Genomic DNA, 17,265 nt, shown 5'->3' with positions numbered 1-17,265 from the left:
CAGCAAAAGGTGGCTCTACAAAGTATTAACGCAAGGGGGCCCAATCATTTTGCACGCCCCACTTTTCATTTTTTTATTAGTTAAAAAAGTTTAAAAAATCCAATAGATTTCGTTCCACTTCACAATTGTGTCCCACTTGTTGGTGATTCTTCACAAAAAATTAAAATTTTATATCTTTATGTTTGAAGCCTGAAATGTGGCAAAAGGTTGAAAAGTTCATAGGGGGCCGAATACTTTCGCAAGGCACTGTAGGTGAAATGAGACCGATGCTGCATCTGTCCCTCCGCGCCTCTACACTGAGAGATCAAACACCGCCGATCGCTCGGTTCTCACAACTCTGTGAGCAGAGAGCTGGAGACTGTTAGTCACAGCTCTCTGCGCTGCCCCCTCCTTGCTCACTGGAGTGCTGGGCTGTGGAGGGGCGAGGGGCAGCCGGCTCAGGCTCTCTGCTGCTCAATGAGAGGCTGAGCCGTGGGTCAGTCCAGGGATCTGGGCGGATCCCGACTCCATGGTCGTGATGGCGCGGAGCCTGGACTGACTTCTATGACGATTCGCAGAGAGCGGACTTCATCGCTGTCTGTGGAAATGGGCCACAGGAGTGTAAAACTAACTAAACTCCTGTGATCCACACGAGAAGTACAGCCAAAACGAGCTTTCCCCATAATTCTCCTTTAATTTCAACTGTTGAAATCGACCACTCATCCCAACATAGACTTTGCCATCGCTTTACACAGTCAGTATGATTTTTGTGGAATTTTCATTATTTGAAAGGCTTGGATGTATCCTAATTTCTGAATCACAGTAGTGACAAATTTCAACTAATCCAAAATTAATTGTAACAAAACAAATTATCCGAATTGGAGAATGAATTTGATTTTGAAAATGAATTTGAATTCGAAAAAAGAGTCAAATTCAAACACAAAATAAATTTGAAATGGAGACATATATTGCAAAAAGTATAGTAAGGTAAAAAAGTGCAATAAGATGACGATTCCTACTCAGGCTTCTTTAGACTTCTTTAGGCTTCCCCACTCCACCCCCGGAGAAGGGGGGATTATGGTGTGGGGTTGCTTTTCAGGGGTTGGGCTTGGCCCCTTAGTTCCAGTGAGGGGAACCCTTATGCCCTCTACACACGATAGGATTCTCCGACAAAAAAATGTTGGATGTGAGCTTGCCGTCGGAAATTCTGACCATGTGTGCGCTCCATAGAACATTTGTTGTTGGAATTTTCCGCCAACAAATGTTTGAGAGCAGGTTCTCAAATTTTCCGACAACAAAACTTGTCGGAAATTCCGAACGTGTGTACATAGGTCCGACGCGCAAAAGTCCATGCATGCTCGGAATCAAGCAGAAGAGCCGCACCGGCTATTGAATTTCATTTTTTTTTCCGGCTCGTCGTACGTGTTGTACGTCACCGCGTTCTTGACGTTTGGAATTTCCGACAACATTTGCGTGACCGTGTGTATGCAAGACAAGTTTGAGCCAACGTCCTTCGGAAAAAAAATCCACGGTTTTATTGTTGGAAAATCCTATCGTGTGTACAGGGCATAAAGGCATTGGCATGCCAAGACATTTTGGACAATTTCATGCTCCCAACTTTGTGGGAACAGTTTGGGGGACGGCCCCTTCCTGTTCCAACCTGACTGCTCACCAGTGCACAAAGCAAGGTCCTTAAAGACATGGACGAGCGAGTTTGGTGTGGAGGAACTTGACTGCCCTGACTTCAATCCAATAAAACACCTTTGAGGTGAATGAGAGCGGAGACACTGAGCCAGGCCTTCTCATTCAACATCAGAGCCTGACCTCACAAATGGGCTCCTGGAATAATGGACAAACATTCCCATAGACGCACTCCTAAACCTTGTAGACGGCCTTCCCAGAAGAGGTGAAGCTGTTATAGCTGCAAAGGGCGGGGCCAACTCAATATTGAATGGTGAAGCTGTTATAGCTGCAAAGGGCCAATTCAATATTGAACCCTACGGACTAAGACTGGGATTCCATTTAAGTACATGTGTGGGTAAAGGCAGACGCCCCAATACTTTTAGCCCTTGTACACACGGTTGGACATTCCGACGGAAAATGTCCGATCGGACCGTGTTGTCGGATAATCCGACCATGTGTGGGCTCCATTCAGGGCTGGACTGGGACAAAAACTTGGCCCTGGACTTCATCCAGACCGGCCCACTTTAATTTTGCAAACACACAAAAAAAAGTATATAAACTGTACATAATTGCCCCTAGAGAGTCCCCCCTTACATCTGGGTCCCCAGAGAGCATCCCCTTACATCAGGGTCCCCATATAGCCTTCTCCTTACATCAGGGTCCCCAGAGAGCCCCTCTTACATCGGAGTCCCCAGAGATCCTCCGCCTTACATCAGCGTCTCCAGAGAGCCCCTCCTTAGATCAGGGTCCCTAGAGAGCCTCCCCCTTACATCCGGATCCCCACAGAGCCCCCCCTTACATCCAGGTCCACAGAGATCCACACCCTTACATCAGGGTCCCCAGAGAGCCCCTCCTTACATCAGGGTCACTAGAAAGAGGGCAGGTAGTGGGCCGGGACCCTGTGGTTGGGGACTCCTGGACTGACTCAGGGCTATGGGCCCCAGATTAGGGGCTATAGCCCCAAAAGTCCCCCCCCCAGTGATGCCACTGGCTGTCACTGAAACTGGCCCACTGAGCCATCGGCCCACCTGGAAAATCCCAATAGTCCCGATGGCCAGTACATGCCTGGCTCCATTGGACTGTTTCCGTCGGAATATCCGACCGACAAAGTTTTAGAGCAGGGCAATAAAATTTTCCGGCAACATGATCCGATCGGACTTTGTCCGACCGTTTGTAGAGAATTCCGATCGGAAAAAGTGCCACGCATGCTCAGATCAAATTACGAGACCAAAGCTATTGGCTACTAGCCTGAACGTAGTCCCGTCGTAACGAACTAACGTCATCAAGTTCCGAACGATCGGATTTTCCGACAACATTGTCCGACCGTGTGTATGCAACACCAGTTTCGGACAAAATCCGTCTGACAAAATCCGATGGATTTTGTTTTTGGAATGTCCGACCCGTGTGTGTACAAGGGCTTAGCAATATAGTGTATATACAAAACAAATCCGAATATATGAAACAAATTCTGAAAACGAATCACTCTAACATAACGAATATGATGAAATAAAATGATTAACTTAAATACAAAATGAAACAAATTTTTCCGCCGTGCACGTCTCTAGTGACTGGGGGATTTCCGAGGATTCGTGACTGATTTTGCAAAAACCGAGCAAGTGTGGATTAAAGACCCTCTTCGCATGTTGAATTAATTTAAAATTTGCAGACCTTCTAATGAAATCATTTATGAAGAGCAGCATTCCCACTTTCATAAATCTGTCACAAGAGCCGGGCAGTTACTTTCGTGATGTGTGGTCCTCCGAGACACCAACAAGCCGCTTTGACGTGTCTCTGGAAACGGCGTTAAAATGTTGGCAGCTATGTTTGCCGCTGTGTGTTTGGCTTCAGAGGATAAAAGTCGGTGTTTGTAAGAGGCCGAGTGACGGTTGGCTGGCGCTGACACCAGGGATGGGGGGGCAAACGGTGGGGACGGGGGGGGGGGGGGGGGGCTCAGCTCAGAGATGAATGTCATTTGCTGCTCATAATAATTGCTGCAGAGGAAAGGGGAATTGTGAGTCATTTCATGCGATCAGGAGGAAAATGCTGGGCCTTCCCCGGGGGATTCTGGGAGATCTGTAAATAGTGTCAGCAGTTGAGAGAAAATAAGACGGGGAGAGCGACAGATCAGAGCTGTCAACAGCTTTATCGTTCAAACTACAAGACATATATCAAAGCGGAATTCTACACAGCCACCCTGAATGCCGGGGCGCTAGGTAGAATCGGCGCTGTTAATGAACTCGTAGACTCGTCGCTGCGAAACTGAGATTTGGTGGGTTTTCAGTGAACTTGCGTCTCCAGAAATATTGGAGGCTTTTTTTTTTTTTTTAGGTATGCGGCTCCAGGTTCCTGATCTGAAACAAGCATGCAGCCAGTGAATTTAAAAAAGCAGAGCCCCCCGTAACCACATAATCATTTCAGGCCGTTGACTCACCAAGTAGAGAAGGATCGATATCACTGCTCTGGGGCCTACTAGACCCCAAACCCATATCTGCAATGGCAGCTCCCAAATTACTATTGTCATAGGCTCACTTTAAAAGTTTAACCCCATGCCGTGTTCCAGGCTTCTGGAATTCTACAATGAGGTATCTCTGCCTGCTGGGGTCTAGAATGAGATAGACCTACCCCTCCCCACTGGCATTTACATTGGGATATTCCCACCTCCTGGGGTCTAGAATGAGATAGCAGCTCCTAATGGAACTTACAGAGAGGAATCTGTGCTTACTGAAGTCTAGTATGAGATATCACCCCCTACTGGCACTTACAGAGAGGAATCTATGCTTATGTAGCACTGACTCCCGAAGGAGCGGCTGATTTGATTTTGGGCCTGCACTCTAGTAACAAACCCCACTAACTTGCCTCCGTCCTCTTGACACAGCTGTGGTGCAAAACAATACAGTACAATATAATATATCACAATATACCTGTATTGTCCTCTCAGGATCCACTGGCTCCACCTGCTGAGAGAAAACAATACTCCACACAACAAGGTACTTAACTAAAGTATATTTTACTATATATATATTTGTAAATAGGTGATTACAACAATTGTACTGTCATCCAACATAGATTGACAGGACAATGAACTCTGGTAAGACAGTTACAAAAAAAAAAAAATATATATATATATATATATATATATATATATATATATATATATATATGGGAGCTCCCCCTACTTTTGTAGCTATGCGTGAGCTCTCAAGATCTCACTTAAAGTACTCAGTCTTTATCTTCGGATCTTCCCTAGCAAGGGTAACTCCATATAAATTTGTAATCCAAGGTTAAAGCAGTTAAAGTTGAATTAAGAATGATCCTAGTGTTGCTTCCACAAATATAATACAGTGCTTGAAGTGTGATAGTAAGTAGACCTTATGCCTGCCTAGCGTCAGTTGCTATACTCCTCCTTTGTGGGACTAAGTATCCCAGCGAGGCCTGTATATAAGTCTGACTAGGTGCAATGGTTTAGAAAACGGTGCGTAGCAACCCGCTCACCAACTGGATCAGAACTTTGGTATGGTAACTTTGATCCGGTAGTTGCAGCTTGCCTCTGCGTCAGCCGGCTCCATCACTCCGTCCCATCCCGACAGGTGGACCTGATCTTCCGATGCTCAAACGAGTGTCTCTGGATCCTCTCAATCCGGTCTCTGAGTCACGGGTACTTCAGGTCACTCACACAATCATGCAGGGTTGCGCTTCGCACAGGCAATAAGTCGCTTCCTCCGGGAGGCCTCTGCACAAGTCCCACAGGAAGGCCATGCGTTCCCCAGAGACCTAAAATGGCCGCTCAGGGTCCTGTTTATCTCCTACCCAGCATGCAATGCAAGAGAGGGTGTCCATGGGTAGGTCACTCGGCATCCTGGGTAAAAGGGTCAACTCTCCAATGTAATTAACAGTCACTTCCTGTAAATAGTTCAATGCTTGAAAGCCAAATGTTATTTAAGTTCACTTTCAGTGTTTGGCCGCTAGATGGCGCCAAACACTAAGCCATAGAAATGTCCATAGACTTCTGTTATAACATGCTAACATATATTAATAGACAGGAGAGTCAGCGCTACACTTACTAAGTTCTAGAATGAGATATCACCTCCTACTGGAACTTATAGTGAGGTGCCTCTGCCTACTGAGGTCTAGAATGAGATCTCACCTCCTACTGGAACATATAGTGAGGTGTTTCTGCCTACTGAAGTCTAGTATGAGATATCACCTCCTACTGGAACTTACAGAGAGGAATCTCTGCTTACTGAGGTCTAGAATGAGATATGACCTCCTACTGGAACTTATAGTGAGGTGTCTCTACCTACTGAGGTCTAGAATGAGGAATCCTCTCATACTCTGGTTATAACGTATATCCGCGTACAGGGGTCAAAAATAAGGTATTCACAACTACCTGGCTCCAGAATGAGGCACCCCACCTACTAATTGCTTGAATGAGTGATCCTCATCTAGAATGTCTAGAATGATATATCCCCATCTACTCGGGTCTAGAAATGATATGTCCCCTTCTACTGGGGTCTAGAAACGGGGTTCACCTTCTACTGGGGTCTAGAATCTAGAGGTCTAGAATGAAATATCCCCATCTACTGGGGTCTAGATTGAAATATCCCCATCTGCTGAGGTCGAGAATTAGATATCCCTGGGGTCCAGAATTAAACATCCCTGTCTACTGTTGTCTAGAAGTTAGTAGTCTCACCTTATGGTGTCCAGAGTGAGTTATCCCCTCCTACTGGGACTTAACAAGGTCAACTGGGGTCTAGAGTAAAGGAATCCTGTCTACTGGAGTCTGGAATGAGGTATCTATGCCAAATGAGGTCTAGAAAAAATATATTGCTGTCTATTGGGGCCTAGAATGAGGTATTGATGCCTAATAGAATTTGGAATGAGGATTACTACCTATAGGTGTCCCCACCTACAGAGCTTTAAAATGAGGTACTGCTCCTCAAGAATGAGGTACCTGTGCCTACTGGGGGTCTCAATTGGGTGTCCTAACTACTGAGGTATACAATGGGGTAACCTCAAACAATAAGGTCTGGAATGAGGTACTTATACCTACTGGGATCTTGATGAGTTATTCCCCACTAAAGGGGGTCTAGAACAGGGCCTGCCTACTTACTTTAGAATGAGGGATTGTTCTATGCCTACTGGTGTCTACAATGAGATATCCCTATCTACTGGGGCCTAGAATAAAGTATTATAATCTACGGGGGTCCAAAGTACGGTATCCCCTCCTTCTGGTATTTACAGTTAGGTATCCCTCTTACTGAGGTCTGGAATGAGGTAGTCGTACCTATTAGGGTCTAGAATGAGGCATCCCCGCCTACTGAATTTTGGCCTTAGTGCTGTTGCCTACTAGGATTTTGAATCTAATTATCTATGCCAACTGGGGTCTAAAGAAGGTGAACTTAGGCTGCTGGGGTTTGGAAAGAGATGTCTTTGCCTAACGGGGTGTAGAAAATGTTTTACTTTCTGTTGGGGTCTACACTGAGGTATCACCACCTACTTTGGTCTACAGCGTGGTATTGCCACCTGCTGTCTAGAATGAGGTATTCCCACCTACTAGGGTCTAGAGCAGTGATGGCGAACCTTGGCACCCCAGATGTTTTGGAACTACATTACCCACGATGCTCAACTACATTGCAGAGGGCATGAGCATCATGGGAAATGTAGTTCCAAAACATCTGGGGTGCCAAGGTTTGCCATCACTGGTCTAGAGTGTGGTGTCCCCAACTGCTGATGTCTATAATGGGTTATCCCCATCTACTGGCATTTAGAATGAGGTATCCCTCCCTGCCTACTGGAGTTCTAGAACTATGGTCTATAACTTGATATCACAACTATTGAAGTCTATAATGAGATATTCTGAACCAATGGGATCTAGAATAAGCTATTCCCACCTACTGGGATCTAGAATGAGTTATTCCCCCATAATGTGGTCTAGATTGAGGCACCAGCACTTGCTAAAATTTAGAATGGTATCTTTACGTACTGGGAATTAGAATGAGAAATTCCTACCAGCTAACAGGTCTAGAATGAGGTATCCCAGCCTTCTGGGGGTTTAGAATTAGGCATCTCTACCTGTTGGGGTCTATAATTAAGTATTCTCTTCTGTAGGGGTCCAGAGTGGAATATTCATGCCTACTGGGGCTAAAAATCAGGTATGCCCAGATACTATGACCTAGTATAGGGTATTCTAGCCTACGGAGGTCCAGAATGAGTTATCTCCACTCATTGCGGTCTAGAATCAGATATCTCCACCGCTAGGGATCTAGAATCAGGTATCTTCACCTACCAAGGTCTACAATCAGATATCTCCACCTACTGGGGGGTCTAGATTAAGATATCTATACTCACAATAGTCTAGAATCAGGTATTTCCACTTACTGGGGTCTACAATCAGGTGTCTACACTTACTAGGGGTCCACAATCAGGTTTCTACTTCCTACTGGGGATCTAGAATCAGGGGTCTACAGGTACCAGGGGTCTACAGTTGGGTATTATATACACCTACTAGGGGTCTAGAATCAGGCATCTTTGCCTACTAAGATCCAGAATAAGGTATCTTTACTCAACGTGGTCTATAATCAGGTATCTACGCCTACTGAGGATCTATAATCAGGTATCTCTGCCTACTGAGGATCTATAATCAGGTATCTCTGCCTTCCAATGGCTTAGAATGAGGTATCTCTGCCTACTAGGGTCCAGAATAAGGTATCCTACATACTGGAGTGTAGATTTAGGTATCCTGGGTTATCAGATTCGGCAGCTCAATGTACAATCCAAAAAGATCTTGTGATTCGCACACACCCCTGCCACACTGCAAAGCCAGATGGTAACAACATTGCACAAGCCTGCAGTTCTGCAACTTCCTGTGTCACCTTCCTGCCTCCACCGTGCTCAATGGGGTAAGGATGAGAATTCATACCACTGGCTAGTATTCTCTGCATCCTCCTTCACTGCCTGAAACATGTTAAGGTGACAGCACCTCCGGTAAGGGAAGAGCCAGAGGAGAATCCAGCAATGGATCCCTCTACTGCTGGGAATTCTGGGATTTGTAGTTCCACTACTAATAAGGTCAGCTGTTGCGCTCAGACGGGGCCACCCATGCCTGCCTTAAATGACATTACTGCTGACCAGGAGGGGCTGAAGGGTCTTCTTTATACAGAGATGGTGCAGTGGGCAAACACAAGAGCTGGGCTCGCATTCGCTCCCGCCATTAGACGCTCGGATGTGAAGAGATTCAATATGAGTGCCCCCTCCGCCACCTCCTCTATTGTCATCTCCTCCATCCCCCCTCCTGCAATGCCCCAGGGACACTTTTAATGGCTAGATTTGAATTCTTGTCCCCACGGGAGCCGCTGGCTGCCCATTAACCTGCAGAGACTCCGCATTCCCGCTAACAAGAGACTTAACAAAGCGCTCATTAATACCACCCCCTACAGGCGCATTAAAGCCACAACGCATCTCCGATGCAGGAGAACCCATGTGAGTTCCCATTAGAAGTCCAGCAAACAAAAGATCGACCTGTATAAAAATCGCCTATTCATCGCCGCTATGGCAGCCGCATTGTTTTTGGTGTGATTGATGCTAATTAAAAGCAAATCCCGACAGCCAATGAGCATTGTGACCGTGCTAAAGTCCATTTAAAGGCGAACTCCGGGAGAAGGAGATATCATCTAAATACTGGACATTGATCATCTATATGCCTGAATCTCAGTGATCTTTCTGTATTTCTTCCAGATCTGTGCAGTAATCCGGTGTGAGACGTCCTGTAATAAAGACCGACCACTACTGCTCTCTCTCCTTGTGCAGGGGGACCGGTCTTGTCTACGCCCCTTCCTGTAGTTTTTTGTAGTGGGTGGAGCCTGATGGGCCCCCTCCCACAGCTCTGCTCTCTCTCCTTGTGCAGGGCGACTGCACTTGTCTCCGCCTCCTCCTGTAGTTTTCGGCAGTAGGTGGAGTCTGCTGGCTCCTCCCACAGCTCTGCTCTCCCTGTGCAGTGTGACTGGCATTGTCTCCGCCCCTTCCTGTATTTCTTTATAGTGGGTGGAGCCTGATGGGCACCTCCCACAGCTCTGCCCTCTCTCCTTGTGCAGGGCGACTGCTTTTGTCTCCGCCCCTTCCCATGGGTTTCTGTAGTAGGTGGAGCCTGATGGGCACCTCCCACAGCTCTGCCCTCTTCTCTCCTTGTGCAGGGTGACTGACTGGTCTTCTCCTGTAGTTTTCTGTAGTGGGTGGAGCCTAATGGGCTCCTCCCACAGCTCTGCTCTCTCTCTTTGTGCTGGGTGACTGGTCTTGTCTCCGCCCTCTGCACTTTCACAGGTAATATATGAGTTTGCAAAGGCATTTGTTGCACGCAAAGTGGATTTTTTATCCTTTGTGACTATTGAGGAATATATAAAAAAATGAAAGTTTCTGCGCTTTAATTTACATGGAGTCTGGGGTTTATGCAATATAATGCAGCCAATTTCGGCTATGGGACTTCCTGGCGGTGCTGTAGCCTCACGTCCCATGATTCTTTGCAGTACAGCCTCTCTTTCATGCTTCAGTGTGAGTGGGTGGAGTTGAAGTGGGCTTAGGGTGAGGGTGGAGCTGGAACCAGGGAATGCAACGGCTGCTTTTTCTCAGGTTCAGTACCCATAGATAGTAGATTTTTTGTAGTAAATATACAGTATACTGTCTACTGTAAATGTAAAAAAAAGAAAAAAAAAATACTGTAACTCTGAACAGGATTTCTTAAGCTTTTGCATTTTTAAATAAAAAAAAAATAATAATAATAAAAAATATTAATTTATATATATATATATATATATATATATATATATATATATATATATTTTTTTTTTTTTTTTCTTTTTATTGTAATTACTTTTAATTGTTTTTGTTTTCATTTTTTTTTATTATTATTATTTTTTATGACTCTTTCTAGTGGCCTGCATCAGGCATGTTGAACAGTTTGCAGCAATTGAGTAAAAACAAATTTCCCTCATCTCTGCTATTCCATATAAATAATATAATAATATAATAATATAAAAATAATAATAATAATAAATAAATATATATATATAAATATATATATATATATATATATATATATTATAATTTTTTTTTTTTTTAATTACTCCCTCTAGTGGCCATATGTGCATCAGGCAGGTTGACCAACTGCAGCAATTGAATAAAAACTAATTTCCCTCATCTCTACTATTCCACTTGAGCAAACCTTTTATTAAATTTCAAAAACATACCCCTCCCCTTCCCTTTCAACACAATATTTTGGAGATACACCTTTGGCAGCAATTACAGCCTTGAGTCTGTGTGGTGGGATACACATCTGGACATTGCAGTTTGTTCCCATTATGCAAAGTCACATGAACATGATTATTCAAATTCGATTGGATCACTTTCATATAGATCCAAAAAAATGCCTAAAATGTTATTAAAGTGGAACTCCAGGTTTATTTTATTTTTTATTTTTTTACTACAAATGCTACTTTAAATAGCTAATCCATAAACTTAATTTTTTATTTTGGTTTAGTAGTTACCTGTTGATCCTGCGGGTGGCGCTTTGTAGTCTGTGTGTGGTGTGGAGAGCTGACAACGCTGCTGAATTTGCAGCAGCGTTGTCGGCCCCCTGAGCCTCATCTCGGAATCTCCTCCACAAGTGATGTCATCAGGCCACATGTCCAGATCTCTCTAGACGTCGTTAGATAGTTCATGCCCACCGGCCCCTGGTTCACACCCATCAGATGCTACTTCACACCCACCTCTCTACTGCCAACTGCTTAGGCAAGGTACGAGGAGGGTGCCGCAGCTGCAGGAGAGGTGTGAGGGCCACACGCAATAGTCTGGAGGGCCAGGTTTCGGCAAGCGGGCCTTGAGTTCAAGCCCTCCAGCTGCAGAGAAAAAGCTGGTTTAGGAGGAGGCTTGGGGGTCACAAGACCACAGAAAACCACAAAAAATGAAACAGTTACAAAGGCTGAATAAAGACACCAGTCCATCCAGTTCAACCTGAGTGAGTATCTACAATTGTCCCTATCCCTGTACATTGCAAATCACATCAGTCCCCACCCTCAAGGAGCCCACAATCCAAGGTTCCCATTTCTATATTAGGGCCAATTTTTTGACAGAAGCCAAGTAACCTACTTGCATGTCTTTGGAGTGTGGGAGGAAACCGGAGTACCCGGAGGAAACCCACGCAGGCACAGGGAGAACATGCAAACTCCAGGCAGGTAGTGTCGTGGTTGGGATTCGAACCAGTGACCCTTTTTACTGCTAGGCGAGAGTGCTAACCACTACACCACTGTGCCGCCCTGCATGTGGGGATTGTCAGAACAATAGGGAGGTAGGACTTACCCAGGGGCGGACTGACCATTCGGGCACAAGGGCCCCATCAGAGTTGCCAGCCTCAATAAAACCAGGGACAGTATGTAAAAATCTGTGTTTTTTTTTTTAATTAAAGATTATAGCTGCCCCGCCTCTCCAGTACCTTTTCAGTGTGTGTATGTGTATTCTGTGTGTGTATACTGTGCGGGGGCCCCCATAATCTCCTATTGCCTGGGGCCCCCCTATAATCTCCTATTGCCCAGGGGCCCCATAATCTTCTATTGCCCGGGGTGCCCCCTATAATCTCCTATTGCCCGGGGCCCCCCTATAATCTCCTATTGCCCGAGGGCCCCCTATAATCTCCTATTGCCTGGGGCCCCCATATAATCTCCTATTGCCCAGGGGCCACATAATCTTCTATTGCCCGGGGCCCCCCTATAATCTCCTATTGCCGAGGGGCCCCATAATCTTCTCTTGCCCGGGGCCCCCCCTATAATCTCCTATTGCCCAGGGGCCCCATAATCTTCTATTGCCCGGGGGGCCCCCCTATAATCTCCTGTTGCCTGGGGGCCCCATGAGTTATCAGTCTGCCCCTGAACTTATCAGGTGGGTTTGGACAGCATTTAGCTCCACCCTAAATGTCTCTAAAATGAATTGTGTTCCATTTCTTTACCTGTGCAGGTTCCACCGTGCAGTACGTTCCCACCGTGTGCAATGGTCGAGAGGTGGTGGACTCCACTACATCGTCCCTGTGACAAGAGCAGGGGGCCAAGATGCAGCGATAACAACTCAGCTGTAGAAGATACTCCTTAACAAGATGGCTCCGGAGATGCTGGACCAGACGGGGATTTCAAGTATCAACTCCTGATGAAATTACCCAAAGCCAAAATATTTTTTTGCCGAGTCTAATGGTGTTGCAAAGTATCCGTCTTTCCCTGGTCATCTTGTTATGGCGATTGTTTATGCCACGAATGACTCGGTCCAGGGTGTCCTGAAATTACTGCTATTTTATTTATGGTGCAAATTGGAAGGACACATGAGACGGGAGAGATCTTATGTGGTGTTTAAAGGCCCAAAGCAATCATCCGCTTGGTGGTGGGACCTCAACTGGACAGAGCTCATGGGCAAACTTCCATTTCAGGCCTGGTGGTGGTACCACGGCAGATTTCATGACCAAACTTCCATGTTGAGCTTTCAGGTGGGATAGCAACTTGACAGATCTTATGGGCAATAGCTCATGCCAGGCCTGGTGGTGGTACCTTGACTGAACGGATCTGATAGTCAAATTTCCATCTCAGGTCTGGTGGTGGGACTTTAACTGGACAGATCTCATGGCCAAACTTCCATAATGAGCTTGCTGGTCGAATATCAACTTGACAGATCTTATGGGCAATAGCTCATGTCAGGCCTGGTGGTGGTACCTTGACTGAACAGATCTCATGGTCAAACTTCCATCTCAGGCCTGGTGGTGGTACCTTGACTGAACAGATCTCATGGTCAAATTTCCATCTCAGGACTGGTGGTGGGACTTTAACTGGGCAGATCTCATGGCCAAACTTCCATTTTGAGCTTGTTGATATCAACTTTACAGATCTTATGGCCAAATGTCAATATCAGGCCTGGTGGAAATGGACGGATCCCTTGTCCAAACTCCCATCTTAGGCCTCGTGGTGAGTCATCAACTGGACAGATCTCATGTCAAGCTTCCATCTTGGGCTTGGTGGTGGGACCTCAACTGGACAGATCTCAAGGCCAAATATCCATCTCTGGCCTGGAGGTGGGACCTCAAATGGACAAATCCCCTATCCAAACTTCCATCTTAGGCCGCTGGTGAGACCTTAACTAGACGGATCTCATGATCAAGCTTCCATCTCAAGCTTGGTAGTGGGACCTCAACTAGATTGATCTCATGGCAAAATGTCTATCTCTGGCCTGCTGGTGGGGCCTCAACTGGACAGATCTCATGGTCAAATTTCCATTTCAGGCCTGGTGGTGGGACCTCAACTGGACAGATCTCATGGTCGAATTTCCATCTCAGGCCTGGTGGTGGGACCTTGACTGAACAGATCTCATGGTCAAATTTCCATCTCAGGACTGGTGGTGGGACTTTAACTGGGCAGATCTCATGGCCAAACTTCCATTTTGAGCTTGTTGATATCAACTTGACAGATCTTATGGCCAAATGTCAATATCAGGCCTGGTGGAAATGGACAGATCCCTTGTCCAAACTCCCATCTTAGGCCTCGTGGTGAGTCAACTGGACAGATCTCATGTCAAGCTACCATCTTGGGCTTGGTGGTGGGACCTCAACTGGACAGATCTCAAGGCCAAATATCCATCTCTGGCCTGGAGGTGGGACCTCAAATGGACAAATCCCCTATCCAAACTTCCATCTTAGGCCGCTGGTGAGACCTTAACTAGACGGATCTCATGATCAAGCTTCCATCTCAAGCTTGGTAGTGGGACCTCAACTAGATTGATATCATGGCAAAATGTCTATCTCTGGCCTGCTGGTGGGGCCTCAACTGGACAGATCTCATGGTCAAATTTCCATTTCAGGCCTGGTGGTGGGACCTCAACTGGACAGATCTCATGGTCGAATTTCCATCTCAGGCCTGGTGGTGGGACCTTGACTGAACAGATCTCATGGTCAAATTTCCATCTCAGGACTGGTGGTGGGACTTTAACTGGGCAGATCTCATGGCCAAACTTCCATTTTGAGCTTGTTGATATCAACTTGACAGATCTTATGGCCAAATGTCAATATCAGGCCTGGTGGAAATGGACAGATCCCTTGTCCAAACTCCCATCTTAGGCCTCGTGGTGAGTCATCAACTGGACAGATCTCATGTCAAGCTTCCATCTTGGGCTTGGTGGTGGGACCTCAACTGGACAGATCTCAAGGCCAAATATCCATCTCTGGCCTGGAGGTGGGACCTCAAATGGACAAATCCCCTATCCAAACTTCCATCTTAGGCCGCTGGTGAGACCTTAACTAGACGGATCTCATGATCAAGCTTCCATCTCAAGCTTGGTAGTGGGACCTCAACTAGATTGATCTCATGGCAAAATGTCTATCTCTGGCCTGCTGGTGGGGCCTCAACTGGACAGATCTCATGGTCAAATTTCCATCTCAGGCCTGGTGGTGGGACCTCAACTGGACAGATCTCATGGTCGAATTTCCATCTCAGGCCTGGTGGTGGAACCTCAACTGGACAGATCTCATGTCCAACAATAGGGACAATCTAGGTGGACCTTTATCTGCAGGATCCAAAAGTCCTTAAACTTAGAAGCACAAAAACGATCTTGATCCTGACAGATGGGGGGAGTAACGTATAGAAATTGATTGTAGACTTTTCCACCAAGTATTGCACAAAAAGTAACAGCCAGTTTCCTGGTGGGCTGCTCGTCTGCCCCATGGTCATATGGGTTGGGTATGGGAGTTACCGTAATTTTAACCCCAATCTGAAGTACATTATATTTTCAAAAGTATTGGGACACCAGTCTTTACACGCACATGAACTTTAATGACATCCCAGTCTTAGTCCGTGGGGTTCAATATTGAGTTGGCCCACCCTTTGCAGCTATAACAGCTTCAACTCTTCTGGGAAGGCCGTCCTTAAGGTTTAGGAGTGTGTCTATGGGAAAGTCTGACCATTCTTCCAGAAGTGCATTTGTGAGGTCAGGCACTGATGTTGGATGAAAAGGCCTGGCTCAGAGTCTCTAATTCTTCCCAAAGGTGTTCTATCAAGTTGAGGTCAGGACTCTGTGCAGGCCAGTCAAGTTCCTCCACCCCAAACTCGCTCATCCATGTTTTTATGGGCCTTGCTTTGTGCACTGGTGGGCAGTCATGTTGGAACAGGAAGGGGCCGTCCCCAAACTGTTCCCACAAAGTTGGGAGCATGAAATTGTCCAAAATGTCTTGGTATGCTGACACCTTATGAGTTCCCCTTACTGGAGCTAAGGGGCCAAGCCCAACCCCTGAAAAACAACCCCCCACACCATAATCCCCCCTCCACCAAATGATTTGGACCAGTGCACAAAGCAAGGTCCATAAAAACATGGATGAGCGAGTTTGGGGTGGAGGAACTCAACTGGCCTGCACAGAATCCTGACCTCAACCCAATAGAACACCTTTTGGATGAATTAGAGCAGAGACTGCGAGACAGACCTTTTCAGTGTCGGTAGTGGCGGAGACGATCGCGTCCTTCCCCCTGACAGGCCTGGAGTGAGGGAATGATGGCCACTCGGCTCCATAACATTGGATATCGGAAGAAACGTCAAACGTCACTTCCGCCCAATGGTCTTAAAGGGGAAATTGTTTTTTTTTTATTACATTTTAGTGTAAATATAAGATGTGAGGTCTTTTTGACCCCCCAGATCTCATATTTAAGAGGTCTTGTCATGCTTTTTTTTTCTATTACAAGGGACGTTTATATTCCTTATAATAGGAATAAAAGTGACACAAAAAATGTTTTTATAAAAAGACAGTGTAAAAAAAAAAAAGTTAAATAAATAAGAAAACATTTTTTTTTTAAAGTGCCCCGTCCCGCTGAGCTCGTGTGCAGAAGCGAAAGCATACGTAAGTCACACCCGCATATGAAAACGGTGTTCAAACCGCACATGTGAGGTATCGCCGCGATCGTCAGAGCGAGAGCAATAATTCTACTACAGGACCTCCTCTGTAACTCAAAACTGGTAACCTGTAAAAATTTTGAAGCGTCACATGTTGGGTATCAATTTACTCGGTGCAACATTATCTTTCACAATATAAAAAGGAAATTGGGCTAACTCAACTGTTGTCTTATATTTAAGTCAAAAACACAAATAGGGTGTGACATAAAGTATTACACTGACTGCCGTTTTATTCTCTATGGTGTCTGAAAAAAAAAAATATATATATTACACATATATTATATATATTATATATATATATATATATAATATATATATTATATATATATATATATATATATATAATATATATATATATATATATATATATATATATATATATATTATATATATATATATATATATATATTAATATATATATATATATAATATATATATATATATATATATATTATATATATATATATATATATATATTAATATATATATAATATATATATATATATATATATATTAATATATATATATATATATATATATATTAATACATATATTATATATATATATATATATATATATAATACATATATTATATATATATATATATATATATATATATATATATATATATTATATTAATATATATAATAT

General features: G+C 44.8%; 1 protein-coding gene across 2 annotated transcripts in view; it reads left to right on the top strand.

The window, feature by feature from the left end:
* The window catches only part of GRM2 (glutamate metabotropic receptor 2), a 71,961-nt gene extending 55,080 nt beyond the window's left edge, over window positions 1-16,881 (top strand). For both annotated transcript variants that reach the window (XM_077451496.1, XM_077451497.1), the window contains exon 6: window positions 12,661-16,881. In XM_077451496.1, coding sequence (XP_077307622.1) covers window positions 12,661-12,734 — 74 coding nt within the window. In that variant the 3' untranslated portion in view covers window positions 12,735-16,881. The remainder of the gene's footprint in view (window positions 1-12,660) is intronic.
* Window positions 16,882-17,265: the final 384 nt, after the last annotated feature.

This window comes from Lithobates pipiens, unplaced genomic scaffold, assembly GCF_037356315.1.
Source record: "Lithobates pipiens isolate NorthernLeopardFrog02 unplaced genomic scaffold, aLitPip1_a1.2 Scaffold_23, whole genome shotgun sequence".
In the NCBI taxonomy this organism is placed as follows: domain Eukaryota; kingdom Metazoa; phylum Chordata; class Amphibia; order Anura; family Ranidae; genus Lithobates; species Lithobates pipiens.
The sequence above is the reverse complement of the archived record's forward strand: the minus strand, read 5'-3'. Positions and strand labels throughout refer to the sequence as shown.